This window comes from Festucalex cinctus, chromosome 15 (assembly GCF_051991245.1).
Source record: "Festucalex cinctus isolate MCC-2025b chromosome 15, RoL_Fcin_1.0, whole genome shotgun sequence".
NCBI lineage: Eukaryota > Metazoa > Chordata > Actinopteri > Syngnathiformes > Syngnathidae > Festucalex > Festucalex cinctus.
The window spans coordinates 1,847,657-1,864,777 of NC_135425.1; the positions used below are offsets into that span (position 1 = coordinate 1,847,657).

A 17,121-nucleotide genomic window follows, 5' to 3' on the forward strand; every position below is an offset into this window, starting at 1 on the left:
ACAAATTTTGATGCCCCGCCCTCATCATATAGTATTTCGAAAAGTCAAGATTTTTCCCCCTGTCGTTGGCTCAGGTCTTGACATGGTCCAGGCCAAGTCTTAACTCAGTCGGATGAAACGTGTAGGAGAAGTGGGCAAAAGTCTGCCCCCTGTGAATGTGCAAAAATCGTCAAAAATGGGACATTCAAAAATTCGTAGCTCACTTCCTGTTCATTTTAGCATATGGGTACAAGAGACTTTTTTGTAGGTCTTGGGCTCCCTCATACACTTAAAAATATTCGGCGTTCTTGCTTAAACGTACAACCGGGGCTGCTTCGTTAAAAATTTCAAGGGGGCGCTATTGAGTCATTTTTGTAAAAATAGCACAATCAACAATAAAATATTGCTCATTTTACCAGGCCAGATGTGTGTGCCAAGTTTCAGGAGTTTCTGTGCATGTTTAGACCCTCAAAACTGGCGTTGTTTTCTTGGCGAACAGCGCTTAGCCACACCCACAGCAATTCGCGAAAACTCACAAACTTCGTGTTGTGACATCATGAAGGCCGAAACCCTCATCTGAGCAAATATGAGGTAGGTCCAGTTAACGTGTTTGGAGAAAAACGTAGAAGAAAATTCGTAATAAAAAAAATTGCCACTAGGTGGCGCTATCAGTTAGATGAAATATAAGTCAGTAGATGTCTTTAGGGCTGGACTCTCATCAAATGTGTGAAATTTTGGGAAGATAGGATCATCTCGGTCAAGTTAATGCAGCTTTTATTTTCACGAAAAATCTTCAGACTTTGCGTCACCGTAGCGGCCACGCCCTTTGGCGAAAAGTTACAATATTCGGTGTGGGGCATGATCAACATCTTAAGCCTTTTCTGACCAATTTTCAAATGGATCCCTTCAACAAGCTCAGCACAGTAGCTAAAAACGTAAAGTATGACATTTATTGTAACCACTAGGTGGCGCTATATGTATAACTGAATTTTATCATATAGATGTTTTCAGGCCGTGACTATTACGTTGCCTGAGAAGTTTGAGATTTTTTGGAGCTTGAACATGGGAGTTATTAAGCATTTGCTCTTTCTGGACAAATGAAATTTTAAAGGCAATATTTGATGCCCCGCCCCCGTCATATAGTATTTCAAAAAGGCAAGATGTTTTGCCCAGTTTTTCTCTCAGGTCTTGAGATGATAAATGCCAAGTTTGAAGTCAATTGGATGAAAAATGTTTGCAAAGGGGGAAAAAGCATGACCACAGTGAATGTGCCAAAATAGGCCAAAATTGGACATAAAAAAATTCATAGCTCACTTCCTGTACATTTTAGCTACATGGTCCCAATAGACTTTTTTGTGCGTCTCGGGGTGCTACACGTGCCTGCCAATTTTTGTTGCTCTAGCTCAAACGTGCCGGGCTTGGTTTTTAATTTTCTACGCTAGGGGGCGCTATCGAGTCGCATTGTTATGACGACTTAATAATATCAAATTTTTCGCCGGGCCTGAGGAGTGTGCAAAGTTCGGTGAGTTTTCGTGAATGTTTAGGTACCCAAAATCGCGATCGTTTGCGGAGAATAAAGAAGAATAATAATAATAATAATAATAATAATAATAATAATAATTTTTACAAAAACAATAGGGACCTCGCAGCGGTCGCTGCTCGGGCCCTAATAATAATAATAATAATAATAATAATAATAATAATAATTCGAACGAAAAACAATAGGGACCTCGCAGCGGTCGCTGCTCGGGCCCTAATAATAATAATAATAATAATAATAATAATAATAATAATAATAATTTTTACAAAAACAATAGGGACCTCGCAGCGGTCGCTGCTCGGGCCCTAATAATAATAATTTTTACAAAAACAATAGGGACCTCGCAGCGGTCGCTGCTCGGGCCCTAATAATCCGATCGAAAAACAATAGGGACCTCGCAGCGGTAGCTGCTCGGGCCCTAACTAGAGCTGCGAGCAGCTATAAAGGGCCCTCGCAGCCCGGGCCACGTTGGAGTCCTTGCACGTTGGGGTACTTGCACGTTAGGGTACTGGCACGTTGGGGTACTGGAATATTGGAAGCAAAATTTCTTTGAAAATGGCATAATAAATGTTTACATGTAGAATATTTTTTTTGCCAGTGTGTGTCAAGCTCAACGGGTTTTGGTGATTGTTAAGACCTGTAAAAATCAGCGTCCTTATATATTTTTAGGCAATGAGTTGCCCTGTTTGGTATTTTTTGTAAAAGTGTATATATACATCATCGCTCTTTGTACTCATTGCACAATGTTACTTTTATTGTCCAAAGGGGCAATCAAAAATGAATAAAACAAAATGGAAACGTACATACGTTTGGATCGGTGTGAAGCCAGTGAACAATTTGAGTGGTGGAAACTAAAAGAATATTCATAAATGACTTAGTTATCACACTTAGAATGAGTTTACATTTTTTGTACAAAATACCGTATGTGTTTTGTTTTTGTTTTTTTATATATTATGCCTCAAGAGCTAGGTGGCGCTGTATTTATAACTGAATGTTGTCATAGAGATACCTTCAGGCCTTGATTATAAGCATACATGTCAAGTGTGGGATTTTTTTTGGAGCATGTACCGTGGAGTTATGCATATCCTTCATTCACGATATTGCTTTTAATGTCCACAGAGGCTATCAAAAATAAATAAAAAAATATATACGTTTGGATAAGTCTGATACCAGTGAACATTTTGAGTGGTGGAAACTAAAAGAATATTCATAAATGACTTAGTTATCACACTTAGAATGAGTTTACATTTTTTGTACAAAATACCGTATGTGGGGTATTTTTTTTTTATGCCTCAAGGGCTAGGTGACGCTGCATATATAACTGAATGTTGTCATAGAGAGAGCTTCAGGCCTTGACGATAAACATACATGTCAAGTTTGGGATTTTTTGGAGCATGTACCGGGGAGTTATTAAGCATATCCTTTTTCAGTGCGAAACACAAATTTTGATGCCCCGCCTTCATCATATAGTATTTCGAAAAGTCAAGATTTTTCCCCCTGTCGTTGGCTCAGGTCTTGACATGGTCCAGGTCAAGTCTTAACTCAGTCAGATGAAACGTGTAGGAGAAGTGGGCAAAAGTCTGCCCCCTGTGAATGTTCAAAAATCGTCAAAAATGGGACATTCAAAAATTCGTAGCTCACTTCCTGTTCATTTTAGCATATGGGTCCAAGAGACTTTTTTGTAGGTCTTGGGCTCCCTCATACACCTAAAAATTTTCGTAGATCTTGCTTAAACGTACAACAGGGGCTGCTTCATTAAAAATTCCTAGGGGGGCGCTATTGAGTCATTTTTGTAAAAATAGCACAATCAACAATAAAATATTGTTCATTTTACCAGGCCAGATGTGTGTGCCAAGTTTCATGAGTTTCTGCGCATGTTTAGACCCTCAAAACTGCGTTGTTTTCTTGGCGAACAGTGCTTAGCCACGCCCACAGCGATTCGCGAAAACTCACAAACTTCGTGTTGTGACATCATGAAGGCCGAATCCCTCATCTGAGCAAATATGAGGTAGGTCCAGTTAACGTGTTTGGAGAAAAACGTAGAAGAAAATTCGTAAGAAAAAAAATTGCCACTAGGTGGCGCTATCAGTTAGATGAAATATAAGTCAGTAGATGTCTTTAGGGCTGGACTCTCATCAAATGTGTGAAATTTTGAGAAGATAGGATCATCTCGGTCAAGTTAATGCAGCTTTTATTTTCACGAAAAATCTTCAGACTTTGCGTCACCGTAGCGGCCACGCCCTTTGGCGAAAAGTTACAATATTCGGTGTGGGGCATGATCAACATCTTAAGGCTTTTCTGACCAATTTTCAACTGGATCCCTTCAACGAGCTCAGCGCAGTAGCTAAAAACGTAAAGTATGACATTTATTGTTACCACTAGGTGGCGCTATATGTATAACTGAATTTTATCATATAGATGTTTTCAGGCCATGACTATTACCTTGCCTGAGAAGTTTGAGATTTTTTGGAGCTTGAACATGGGAGTTATTAAGCATTTGCTCTTTCTGGACAAATGAAATTTTAAAGGCAATATTTGATGCCCCGCCCCCATCATATAGTATTTCGAAAAGGCAAGACTTTTTGCCCAGTTGTTCTCTCACGTCTTGAGATGATAAATGCCAAGTTTGAAGTTAATTGGATGAAAAATGTTTGCAGAGGGGGAAAAAGCATGACCACAGTGAATGTGCCAAAATAGGCCAAAATTGGACATTAAAAAATTCATAGCTCATTTCCTGTACATTTTAGCTACATGGTCCTAATAGACTTTTTTTGTGCATCTCGGGGTGCTACACGTGCCTGCCAATTTTCGTTGCTCTAGCTCAAACGTGCCGGGCTTGGTTTTTATTTTTATACGCTAGGGGGCACTATAGAGTCGCGTTGTTATGACGACTTTATAATATCAAATTTTTCGCCGAGCCTGAGGAGAGTGCAAAGTTCGGTGAGTTTTCGTGAATGTTTAGGTACTCAAAATCGCGATCGTTTGCGGAGAATAAAGAAGAAGAAGAAGAAGAATTTTTACAAAAACAATAGGGACCTCGCAGCGGTCGCTGCTTGGGCCATAACAATAAAAACAGGGGGACGGTTATACAGTCATCAGGCAGTCATACCAATGTTTCCACATCCTAGACTGATACCGTACAGCACTATACTTAATATCTGTCAAAGACAGCACAACTCCATTCATAGTCCTATTCAAGCGACAAATAAAACTGTATACAAGCTTTCGCAAAGTAGCTTGTAATACGTTTATTCTAGCTGTAACAAACAGCTCACTTGCTCTAGTCCATCTTGGTCTCCTAAGGAGCACCCGCAAAGCATCATTGTAGGCCACCTGCAGTCTTTGCAAACTTCCTTTCTTGTAATTTGACCACAGGTGAGCTGTGTACAGTGGTGTACAGTATGATTTAAACAATTCGATCTTCACCTCGTCCGTACAGAAACCAAACCTGCGTGCCAGAGTGTTTATTGTGCGTATAATGTCCTACATTGCCTATTCATGTCATCGTCATCAGACAGATCTTCTGTTAATATATGTCCCAGATACTTTGTTTTATTCCTCACATGAAGCACAATATTAGACAGATAAAAAGCAGGAAATGTCAGACCTTTGTCCTCCCTCGTTCTACATATCATAACCATACTTTTAGCTGCATTATACTTGAAGTCATGCTCCAAGCCATAGCTAGCACAGGTGTTGAGCAATTGAAAACCACCAAATCATCTGCATACATCAGATGATTTAGCAGCAAATCACCACTATAACAGCCAGTATTGCATGCCTTCAGCCTTACTGACAGCTCATCCATATATAGGTTAAAAAGAACTGGGGGATAATACTCCCCCTTGTCTAACCCCATTTGTAGCGCGAAATGGTAAGGAGACACTGTTCCCCCATTTAATTCTCATCGTCTGCTGAGCATACCAATAGGTTAAAATTCGAACAATTTCATTTGGCACACCCCTCTGTTTCAACTTCATAAACAGCTTCCTTTGATTTACCCTGTCGAAGGCTTTGGATGCATCCAAAAAGCACATAAAAATTGATGCATTTTGAGCTTTGTATTTGCTAATAATTTCTTTAAGAGCATACATATCTGTACCTAAATTTGCTTTATAACCAAACTGGCTGTCTGAGGATGTAACAATTGTTGAGATTTTATCCAGCAATATTGCTTCAAGAACTTTTGACACAGTACTGGCCAAAGCAATTGGTCTGTAATTGTCTGAACTACCAATCTTCCCAGCTTTGTCTTTAATAACAGGAACTAATAGCACAGTTAGCATGGAGTCAGGCAAAAACCCATGAACAAAAAAAGCTGTGAAACAAATGGAGATCAGGGGACGTAACCTCGCACTTGAAAACTTTAAGTGCTCAGCTGAGATGCCATCCAAACCAATAGCTTTGTTATTTGACAAATTGGAGATAGCTTTCAGATTGTATCTGAACTGTCAACATAATTCACACAGTAAGTGTTACTCTGTACACAATTTAATAACCTACTATAATGTTGCCGCCATAACTCCAAGATATTATCTGTTCCAGTTTTGCCATCAACAGCACATGGTAGAGTTTTTTGTTTTCATGGCCCTAACCTCCTTCCAAAATTCATATGTATTGTTACACTGCGGTTTTCTGGCCATAGATTCAGCTCTCATTGCCTGCTCATTTTTTACAATGAAGCGTAGTGCATATTTATATTGTGCATGAGTGACCCTCTTATACTCATAAATTGGACCACATCTTGGCCTTCCAGCCAGTATCCACTCTCTAGAAGCATCACGTGCCTTTGCATAGAATTCTGCCACATGAGCATTCCATCCCGGTTTTACTTTCTTTTTAAATTTAGGCTTTTGAAAACATTTACTTGACCTAATCAATGAATCAATTATATCCTCATACATAGAAGAAATAGCTAATATATGATCAGAGTTCTTGCAGTTATTATCTCTACACACTACTGCTTCTCCAGGCAGGTGTATATTTTTTTCTAATGTCTGTACTTACACAATATGATACAATGTCTTCTTGTGCGAGAGAACTCCAATCCAAATACAGTCTACTTTCATTACAACAGTTTTCCGTTAGAGGCAACAATTGATCATTTATCCCCATCCCAAATGGTAAATGGTCAGTCGTTGATACATCATAAAGAATGCTCGTATCTGTCAGAGAAGCATGTGCATCCGCTGTTGCGACACAGTGATCCAACCAAGAGGTCGTATGCCACGCCTCACTAATATATGTAAAACCATTTACAAGCAGTAGGTCTCTGGATGACAAAATCAAGCCATTGTCATGTAGCGATAATTGGGTCGTCTTTTGGACGAATTAATAATCTGGACGTTACAGAGGTAAATTGTATTTACCTCGATAACCTCTGGGGCACCACGTTGAATTTGCTTGGGTTAACAGGAGCAAACAACGACCAAAATCCTTCTTTCATCAGTCATTGATAATCTAAAGTCGCCACACTCGATATTCAGTGGTTCGTTGTACTAACAAAAGAAGAATAATCCACTCGGAAACACAGATGACTTAGGCGGAATACAGTTCATAAAACATGAATTTATTCACGATTGCTACACTACAGAATCAAAATACTGCCTATCTAACTATTCTACCGTCAGAAGAAAAGAAATAAAATAAAGCGAATGAAAATAAGGAAGGAATGCGAATGAATAAAGAAACAGGGAAAAGAGAAAATTTGACCTGCCAGATTTGTGATGTTTCAAACGTAAGTGGCACACAGTGGATACGCCGAGGTAGAAATCAAGCGCACTTACGAGACCTGGAGTTGCGTAGAAACGAACAGAAGTGGCGGCCTTTTTGACAAGGGGGAAAAATAGTCAATGTTCGTTGGAAAAGGCAAGGAAAAAAAAAGGGTTTATTCCACAGGTTAGCAAGGGAGCCACGCCAGGGGCCTGACGTAGTTGCGTGGCTCGTCCCTTGATTGGTTGGTCGACTTGGCGAGGTTGGTTCTGCCGGACGGCTGCCCGGCTCCAGTGTTGCAGCTCGGTCAGTACGCGCCTGCGTACGGGGAAGGCCAGCCGTTGGAGGTGCGTTGGCACTGCGGCGGAGCGCCACCGAGTAGCAGGTGCGGTGCGCGGCTTAGGTGCACAACCTTGAGTCCGGCGGTGCGTTGCAAGTGTACCCGGGACTGCGAAGGTCGGGCGGGTAAGCACCGATAGTGGAACAAAAAAAACAAAAAAAAACGAAAGAGTTTTTAGTCAGCGTTGCAGTTGAACTTGCTTTGGCGTGGCGTGGAGCGAGGATCCGATCTCGTTAACGGATCCTGCCAGGAAAGAAAAAGGCCACGTGGTTTGCAAGTTTCTTAGACAAAGAGTTCGAGCAGCCTGGCTGGGCCACTTGCAAGTCGGGCCAGAGTTTTTGGAAGAGGCTTGTGAGAGCAGGAAGAGGGCAAGAGAGCGGGCGGAGGTCTGCTCGTCCTTTTATAGTCTCTGGGTGGGGCGAGCAGGTGAAGGCACACCCTTCTGTTCGCTCGCGCAGACTTTAAGAGGAAAATTATTAAAAAAAATTGGCATTAAATTTGGTCAGTCTGGCAAATCAGTTTTCCCACACACCCCGTTTAACACACATTGTAATTAATGCATCATAAACGCACTTGTGAGGTAACTTCTACTTGTCTAATCTGACTGAGCTGAGAGATATTGATTATCTTGCATTCTTTATGGAGGACACATGAAATAGGATGTTCATACACACAAAGATATAACATGAATCATTCGTAGTTCAGTTGTCTGTCAAGAATTATCATGGTATAGATGTGTAAAATGCGGTTACTTATGGGAATTGTCACTAAGGATAGTTCCAAGTTTCGCCACTTGGAGGTGTTGTTGCTCCATCTAGACGTTCCAGGAAGGGCGAGGCGCCAGAGTATCCTTTTGTGATTGATAAGAAGTCATGAACATTCCTTTGATCGGTCATTTGTGTATTCCAAACCATTGGAGCCATTTGTTCGGGCTCCGAGAAGACTGCTTGAAATACACTCCTTCGGCAGACGCATAAATTCCTTTGTCACCTGGTCAGTGGCTTCAAAAGAGTTTTGTTGGTGGCTGGGTAACCACCTGTAGGGCTGACCCGGCTGGATCCTGTCTGGGCAGTGGCATATTCATGCACTGCAGAGAATTTGCTTTAAGAGAAGCAAACTAAAAAAAAAAATTAGAGGGTGAAATGGACCTAGGCAATAGTTGTTACAGTCATCACAGAACTGCATCAAATGATTTGCAAAAAGTGACTTACGATCAGTAATATCTGCATTCAAGTCCCCAATAATAAATACATTAGAACACTTATTATCCTGTATAAAAGAATTCATAAAAGCTAATCTATACAAATACTCAGTTTCATAAAATTACACTCATATGGGGTGTAAACATTCAGTATTACACATTCCTTTCCGTTACATGTCAACTGAATTGCTATGCACCAGTCCACTCCGAGCCTGATTATATTTACACAGGAATCAAGTCTTTGATTCCAGAGAATTGCTACTCCTCCAGGAATACGTCCACTTATTATTCCATCACTAATGTCGACGCTGGACTCTCCCGCTCCATGAAAGTTATCATTCAGTGAGTTCACTCCCTCTAGATCCTGTTTTGTCAGAAACGTCTCTTGCAAACACAGCAAATCACTGTTCCAGCAGGCGATCAACAACTATTCGCCGAGCTCGATCCTCCACAGTCTGCCCCAAGCGCAGACCGCGACAGTTGTACGACAGGACTTTCAAACCCATGTTGAATCTAGCGAATGTTGCAGCCCACCCGAACCCCACTCAACTGTGCTCCCAAGCTAGCATCATTCGAGCCAGTAACACCAGCCCTACTGCGCTGCCCATAAAAGCGTCTCACATAAGCTCCATTCGGCCATATCTCAGGGTTATACATCTCAGCGACCTCTTGACACTCAGCAGTAACTTTAAATGAGGAGAATCTATTATTAGGCGTGACTATTTTCTGGCAAGCCACTTCCCGTCCAAGCTGCTTCCGAAGGTAGTCAGACAGTGTCTCTGTGTCCAGATCAGGCGAGAATTTAGTAGCGAAGACACTCACCAGTTTTGTCGTCACTGTTTTAATGTGGTGACCACCCGCTCCTGTACCCACAATTGCCATGCCTTTACCTGGCTTCTTCTTCAGACCAGGCGCAACGTTGACACGGATTCCCTTATTACCAACCTGTGGCTTCCCCTGTTTAACATCAGTTGACCACTTTGGCGATCCAGGCAAATCCGTTGTTCGCCCTGCAGTAATCACTTCCGCCATGCCGCCACTGATCGTAGTATTAGCCCTGTTGTCACAGGTAGCACCGCTAGTCGAGTCAGTCACAGCCTCCAGGTTCAAACAGCTGACAGCACTCTTACGCGCAGGCCCGATCACTTCCGAGACATCACCACTCTGTGACGTGACGCCGGCACACTCCTGCTGGCTGTCATCCCGGCAGACCAGGCGGCCACTGTTGACTTCACTCGCGCCGGCGATTGACATCCTTGGTGATCACGCGAAGATCCACGCACACTTCCCCCTGAAGTTGCAGCGCACTCCTCAAGGCACCAATGTCAGCGTGTAATTGTTCCATTTTCTTGAGCAGACTGCATACATCCATGCTAGTGAATGTCACAGGGGGCAAAGCCTCCAAATAGTGCGAGAAAAAATGCGGTACCTCTTCCCCACATTCGTTGAGTACTTTCAGACAACTCGTCACGTTGTTAATGTCTTTCTGTACTCCTTTATGTGCTATATTGCGCTGCGTTGTTTGACACATCTCAAACAGGACCTTGGAAGCCTCAATGGACTCTGAGTCAAATGTGTTAACTGCCAGCATAACAATTTCATCCCTGCTCAATGTTCTCAATTTCACAGCAAGGAAGTTTAAAAGTTCATCCTCCACTATTAGTTTGCTGTCCATAGTCCTGTATATTTCAGGTTTTTGCCGAGCATGACAGCGAGTAGGAGCAGCTGCCACATAAGCTGCTGCTCCACCCGCCATCTTGTCTATCTGTTAAGATCAGGTGCAGCTGTGAATCCTTTCAACTCGTCTTTGCGTGGTGGAGAATAAGCAGGACAATGTCTTTCCTTTTCAACCATCAACTGGCACGTTTATTGAACATTCACTTCAACTCAATACAACTTGCTCCGCTCCGCACGCTAGAACATTGTGACATCATCACGCAGTCTAACTCGGCATCCAGTACCGTAACACAAAGAGTAAGGGTGCCCCTTGAGTCAATACTTAACATGTAGTCTTTTAATTAGAGACCCTACAAAATTGACAGTCTTTGTAAAATCTCAGTCTGAGATTAGAAAAAAGACTAAAAACTCTTTCGATGTGAGCTAGTGTGAGATGGTAGTTTTACAAGTCTTTTCCAAATCTTATCAGTCTTTGATGGAGAGGTAACTGAAATATGTTAACAAATAGTCGAATAGCATAGTTTTAAACATTGCCTTAATTTATAAGATAAATAATAATTTCTAAGAAGTCATACAATTTAAAATATAATAGGGAATATTTTCTTCATTTCATGACTGTTTCATTACTGTCAAACAAATCATGCATGTTACCTTCTGTTACAACATCTAATTGAAGAAACCAAGAAGAGCAACATCATCACCTAATCTTTTTCTCTTTCCTGTGCTCTGGACAATTTAGGTCATTCTAACATATTTCAAAGTTCTCTGGGTCACATCAATAAATTTGTCCCCCAGAGAGCAAACAGCAAACCAATCGGCCAGAGTATTATTATTATTATTATTATTATTGTCATTTGTAATCATATTAATTGGACCTTGCTTTAAATTTGAATCTGCCTGAGCATGAACACAGATTTGTAATGAATCCTTTTGTTTATTTATTTAATTTAAATTTACTCCTGTTTTGACTTGACTACTATGGTAACTGGGCAGGAAATATAGCTATGTGTTTATGTATGCAGCGGTTTTCCCCTGTACAAAATCCTGGAAAAACCCTGGTATGAATGTAATGTGTATGTGTTTTTATGCTTTCACCTTTGAACATGGTTTATTAGTGTGTTTTTTTTGTTTGTTTATTTTATTTTGAGGTCCTTATGTTGATTTAGGTGAGTTGTTGGGGGTTTTGACTGCATTTAAAAAAAAAAAAAAAAAAAAAAAGTATGTTGACCGTGTTCTATTTGCACTATGTATGTTGATCTTGCAATAAAATGTTTTGGAAAAAAAAATGTTGTCCACTCTGCATCCATTGCAGCCTTGTCATCGTGGAAGGGGGACTCCCCCCGATCTGTTCGTCCCTTCTGAGGGTTTCTCCTTTTTTCCCCATGTGGGGTTTTTGAGTTTTTCCTCGCCCTCTTGGGGATGTTAGATCAGGGGATGTCAAAAAAAGATATTAGACAATCTTTTTATATATATAAAAAAAAAATTACAATGCTACTAAAGATGTGGCATATGAGTAAATCTGTAGGCTTTTCCACACAAGCTCTTTGGTCCTGGACAACAAAAACAAAATCAGTAGGGTTCCACTCTATCATCCCAAAACATATTCTGCACATCCAGAAGCGTTGCCATTTTCAAAATACGTTTCTGCAGAATGCTGTTCTCCACCATGTCTTGTTTAGGAAGCTCAGGATATGACTCAGGGAAGCTCTGTGCGTCCTGCAAGTACAAAAAGAGACATATCCATCAATTTCCTCCAGAGAGGAGAATGGCACTGTTTTTGTCTATTATCTTCCAGAGGTGGGCGGTCCGTCGGTCCACACAAAACGTGATCCACGTACACAAAATGTTATCTACGTATACACTACCTGATCTACGTACACAAAGCGTGTGATCTACGTACACAAAATGTGATCTACGCACACAAAACGTGATCTGCACACATAAAGAAGCATATCTTCAATTACAAAAAAAAAAAAAAATTAAAGTGCAAAAAAATGTTTTGCGTACATAAAAAGCAATTCTACAACTACGGATAAAAGTCACGTAACTTTTGGCAGTGATATTCTGCCAAGCAGTTCTACGTGCCGAAAACCCAGGATCCACATGCGCTAAGCTAGTAAACTTTACAGCAGGGGGCGCTGTTGAATCAGCGCCGTTTAGAGAGAGAGTTTGGCCAACTCGTTTAAGAACTACTACGCTGTGATTGGTCAACTGCTGGTCACATGATATATAGACGACTTTTGTTTGTATTTTTTTTTTCCACATGGAAGGCTTTCCATGCTACTGCGATTACGTAATGTATTGCGTTTCCAGAGCCATGGGTATTTCTTTTGTTGTTATCACTTACATATTGCAATGATGGCGTGTTGCTCAGCATGGCGTTGTTCACAATCACAACGACCAGGCAGTGGCGTTATGATGATGCAGGGTTAAATAAAGTAAGTAAAATACCACAATTTGATGTAGGTGGGACTGCACACTGCAGCTTTCTACCTCGTGTGCCGTATTACTTTTTTTTTTTTTTTTTTAAAGACTTCAGATTAATGAAGTGTTTGTGATTGTGAACGCCATGGCTCAGGAAATGCCTATTGCATTACGTAATCGCATCAGCGCGGTTAACAACAAGGCGTCCATATGTCATGTGACCAGCAGTTGACCAATCACAGCGTAGTAGTTCTTAAACGAGTTGGTCAAACTCTCTATACGGCGCTGATTCAACAGCGCCCCCTGCTGTAAACTTGACTTGCTTTGCGTATGGATCTTGGGTTTTCGGCACGTAGAACTGCTCGGCAGTATATCACTGCCAAACGTCACGTGACTTTATCCGTAATTGTAGAATTGCTTTTATGTACGCAAAACATTATTTTTGCACTTGAAAGATTTTTTTTTCTGTAATTGAAGATATGCTTCTTTTTGTGTGGAGATCACGTTCTGTGTGCATAGATCACACGTTTTGTGTGCGTAGGTCACGTTTTGTGTACATAGATCACATGCTTTGCGTACGTAGATCAGGTTTTGTGTACGTAGATCACGTTTTCTGTATGTAGATCATGTTTTGTGTACGTAGATCACGTTTTTTATGTTTACGGGGTTTGGCATGATTCTAACTCCATATGCCTGTCGGCAGAAGTGGAACATTTAGTAGGTGCTCATAAAGTGTGATATTTACAGAAACTGGAGATGGCTTGTTTGAAAACATACCCTTACCTTCTGTCCTCTGCTGTTTTCACGGAGCTAATCAAATCGCCGACTTCACTGAGCACGACCTGTATCACTACATTGTCAGTAATGTATCTCCTTACACCGGAGCCGATTTAAAAACTCAAAAGACTAGATGCATACCAGTTTTTTGCTGCTGGCTGGGTGTCTGCCATGAGATGCTACTCTCACACCCGAGGGAAAATCTACCTCATAATGGCAAAGGTAAAACTTGTTTAGCATGCTGACTTATGTTTTTTAAATGTTATTTTCACATTTATCTTTTGTGCCCTGCGATTGGCTGGCAACCAGTTCAGGGTGTACCCCGCCTACTGCCCATAGCCAGCTGAGATAGGTTCCAGCACCTCCCGAGACCCTTGTGAGGAGCAAGCAGGTCGGAAAATGGATGGATTTTTACACATTCTGTCCTATATTGAAACACTGTCGTTATGTCAAGTATGCATCAAATATTTTAGCTCTGAATCTAACGTTTGACTTTTCCTGCACTGCATAAACAAGACATGAACAATAATAGTGAAATATAAGATCAATACAGAAAAAAACAAAATAAACACGTCACTTCTGTTATAAGTTCACCACAGTCAGTCCCTGCCAGAAGCTCCTCTTAAACCCTGGGTGTCCTTGAAGAAGGATGGAACAGTAATGTGTGCCCATTGCACCTACAAACACAAACCTACAAACAAACCTACACCTACCGACTCTGCTACCAGGCGTTTAGAAGAGAAAAGCTGCACTGATGGACCTAGACAGTGGGGACTTCCTCCTGTTAAAGCGCTTTATGAGGAAGCTTCAGGGATTGATTTTTCAAATCCTGCCCAGAAACAATGCGCTAATACAAAGAAAGAATTCCAGAAAAAAAAAACCTGACCAGAGAAAAGGTGTGCTTCCAGCTGCAATAGAGCAATTCTACACAAATCTGGACAAAGCCGCCCCATCTGCATCAATTTAGAGTGGTCTCTTAAGTATCTTACCAGTGTACTGTAAAGCCTGGTACACATATAAGGATTTTTCAACTCTTAAATTGTTTTTTTTATCTTTGTCAGATGCCACAAATAAAGATAAAAAAAAAAAATGGGCATTTAACAGCTTTGGTCGTATTGTGTGCAAGGTATGCAGATAATCACAGCTCCCTCACAAACATAAAGATTATCATCTCAACACTGGTCAAGATTCCAGTCCTCCGTGAGAGACCTCTCGCGTGATTATACTAATCAAAACCGGAAGGGTAAAAAAAACAAAAAACAACTGAAACAACGAGAAACACCATGTCAGACAACAAACGCAATGAACTGGAAGTAATGATGGTGGTTTGCGGACTACTTCTCCCACAAGCTGGTCCTCCATAGTAGAGGTCCACCAGACTTTGTGCTTCTGGTCGGACATGCTTTCTGATATTCTTGTTGTTTTTTGTATACGCGCACTTCCGTCTTTTTCAGTTAGGGCGCCTCTTGATTGGCTACATTCCGTTTGACGTCGCAGTTGGTGGCGTCCCCGCCAACGTTATTTTTGTTGTAAAAACTGAACATGTTCATTATTTAAGATAGTCGGCCCAGACTGGTTTTGGACCCAATTATCGGGACAAATCCACTCTTAACACATCTCACATATGATCTTACAAGATAATCTTATAAGACAAAAGATTGTTGGGCGTTTGATGTCCTTGGTCGGGATGGGGCAATATCGGGACAAAAACAGCATGATTCTCTTTATGTGTGAACCAGGCTTAAGCAGTTCCAACCCTAGTTGATGGCTCTAAAACTACCACAGCCACTTACGGAGTTATACAAGGACAGTCCGCATTATGGTTTCCATGAGAGCTGGCAGGGTGACTGCATCAAGGTTCAAGGCAGCAGCAAGAACAGATCGTACAAGTCCTTCCAAATGTCTTATAAGTAGTGATGGGCGAGTACCAATACCAGGTATCGTTATCGGGCCGATAGCAGCCTTTTTTCAAGTACTCGACTACTCGTGAGGCAGACAAGTACAAGCGACCAATGGCATAGGGGGAAGACGTTAAGTAAGTCCTCCTTGCCTGTAACTGGCGCTAGCTTGCAGCAGTTTTTCACCAAAACTTCACCGGTTTGGAAATACTTCAAAATTGTGAATCTTAAACTAAAAGAGCATTTTTGTGTTTTATTTTGAGCGTTAAGAATATTGAAGAGTGACAGTGCTGTTTTTTTTTTTTTTGTCAAAATTGAAGGAAATATATTTGTTTAAAAATATCTTTTAGTGATTTTTTTTTTATTTGTCAAAACGTACTACTGGTATCGGCAGTTGGTATCGGTGAGTACTGAGGGTCTGAGTATCGGTATCGGTCTGAAAAAAAGTGGTATCGAACATCCCTACTTATAAGGCATTTTACCTTCATGCTACCCTGATCAGTACCGCTTTTCGACAGCGGCTGTCTGGTATGTGCTACATGACACAATAAACAGGACATCGTTTTATATTGTGAGAATATTGATAGAATAATTGTTGAATTAAGAAGAATTAACTAACAAGTGTGATTTGCAGAAGATGATTTGATTGATTTAACTATATTGTTTTTATCATACATTTGCTAAGTTTTCATAATCATTCATATTAAATATAGTGTTTGCAGCGAGAGCAAAACTGCTCTTGAAGATCTGGAGACCAAAATTACGCATCCGTTGGCAATCGAAAGTGCCTTTGCATGAAACGTGATGTTTGTTGAGTTTCTGCAAAGTCATGATCGAACGTCAAAGAAGAACCTGGATGGAGAAGATAAGCAGTATCTCTTTCGCTTCCCCTCCCCTTAGTTTTTTGAGTGTCAGGCAATCTGAATAAAAAGAGAGGGTTCAGAGGGACTGTTTTAGAAGCATAGGTTTGAATTGTATGGCACAGTTCTCCTCTGCTCTCCTCGCTAGCGTGTTAAAAAGGTATTACGGTGTCTTTCTCTCCTTTTTGTGTCTGTGTAAAATTATTATAAAAGTGTCAGTATTGATGAACCTGACAAATATACACAAGTCTTTCAAATAAAATGGCACGTAGAGCGGTCAAACGATTACATTTTTTAATCAGATTAATCATCTTCGAATTTTGATTAAGCATTAATCATGATTAATGACGTCATTAAAAAAGGCTTTTTATCAATATTTTTCGCTTGCCAAATATGAAGAGCACCTGTTATGTGTTAGTTCTTTTGACATTTAATGTTATGAGGACGTCTTCAACATGTTTTGATCCACTGCACACTTTCATCCACCCCTTTTTCTTATCAATTACTTAAATCATTTAAAATGGGTGGGGTGACCCCAATAGTTTGACATGAACAAATATTCTGAATGTCAAAATGATGCAAAACATTTATTAAATGCTTTTTTTTTTTCTTTTTTTTTTTTTTTTTACTTGAAGACATTTAGTTATGTTTCTTGCTCAAACACAACCTGTGCTACCTCTAACGTAACCATCTGCTGTAAAGCTAAAGGATCC

General features: G+C 40.7%; 1 protein-coding gene and 1 long non-coding RNA gene across 3 annotated transcripts in view; one reads left to right on the top strand and one right to left on the bottom strand.

The window, feature by feature from the left end:
* LOC144002212 (uncharacterized) overlaps positions 1-11,649 on the top strand; it is an 81,876-nt gene extending 70,227 nt beyond the window's left edge. Inside the window, exon 4 of the long non-coding RNA XR_013278688.1 lies at positions 9,909-11,649. This is a non-coding gene — a long non-coding RNA (uncharacterized LOC144002212). The remainder of the gene's footprint in view (positions 1-9,908) is intronic.
* Positions 11,569-17,121, bottom strand: part of scai (suppressor of cancer cell invasion) — an 836,016-nt gene continuing 830,463 nt past the window's right edge. For both annotated transcript variants that reach the window (XM_077497223.1, XM_077497222.1), the window contains one exon: positions 11,569-12,165. In XM_077497223.1, coding sequence (XP_077353349.1) covers positions 12,019-12,165 — 147 coding nt within the window. In that variant the 3' untranslated portion in view covers positions 11,569-12,018. The remainder of the gene's footprint in view (positions 12,166-17,121) is intronic.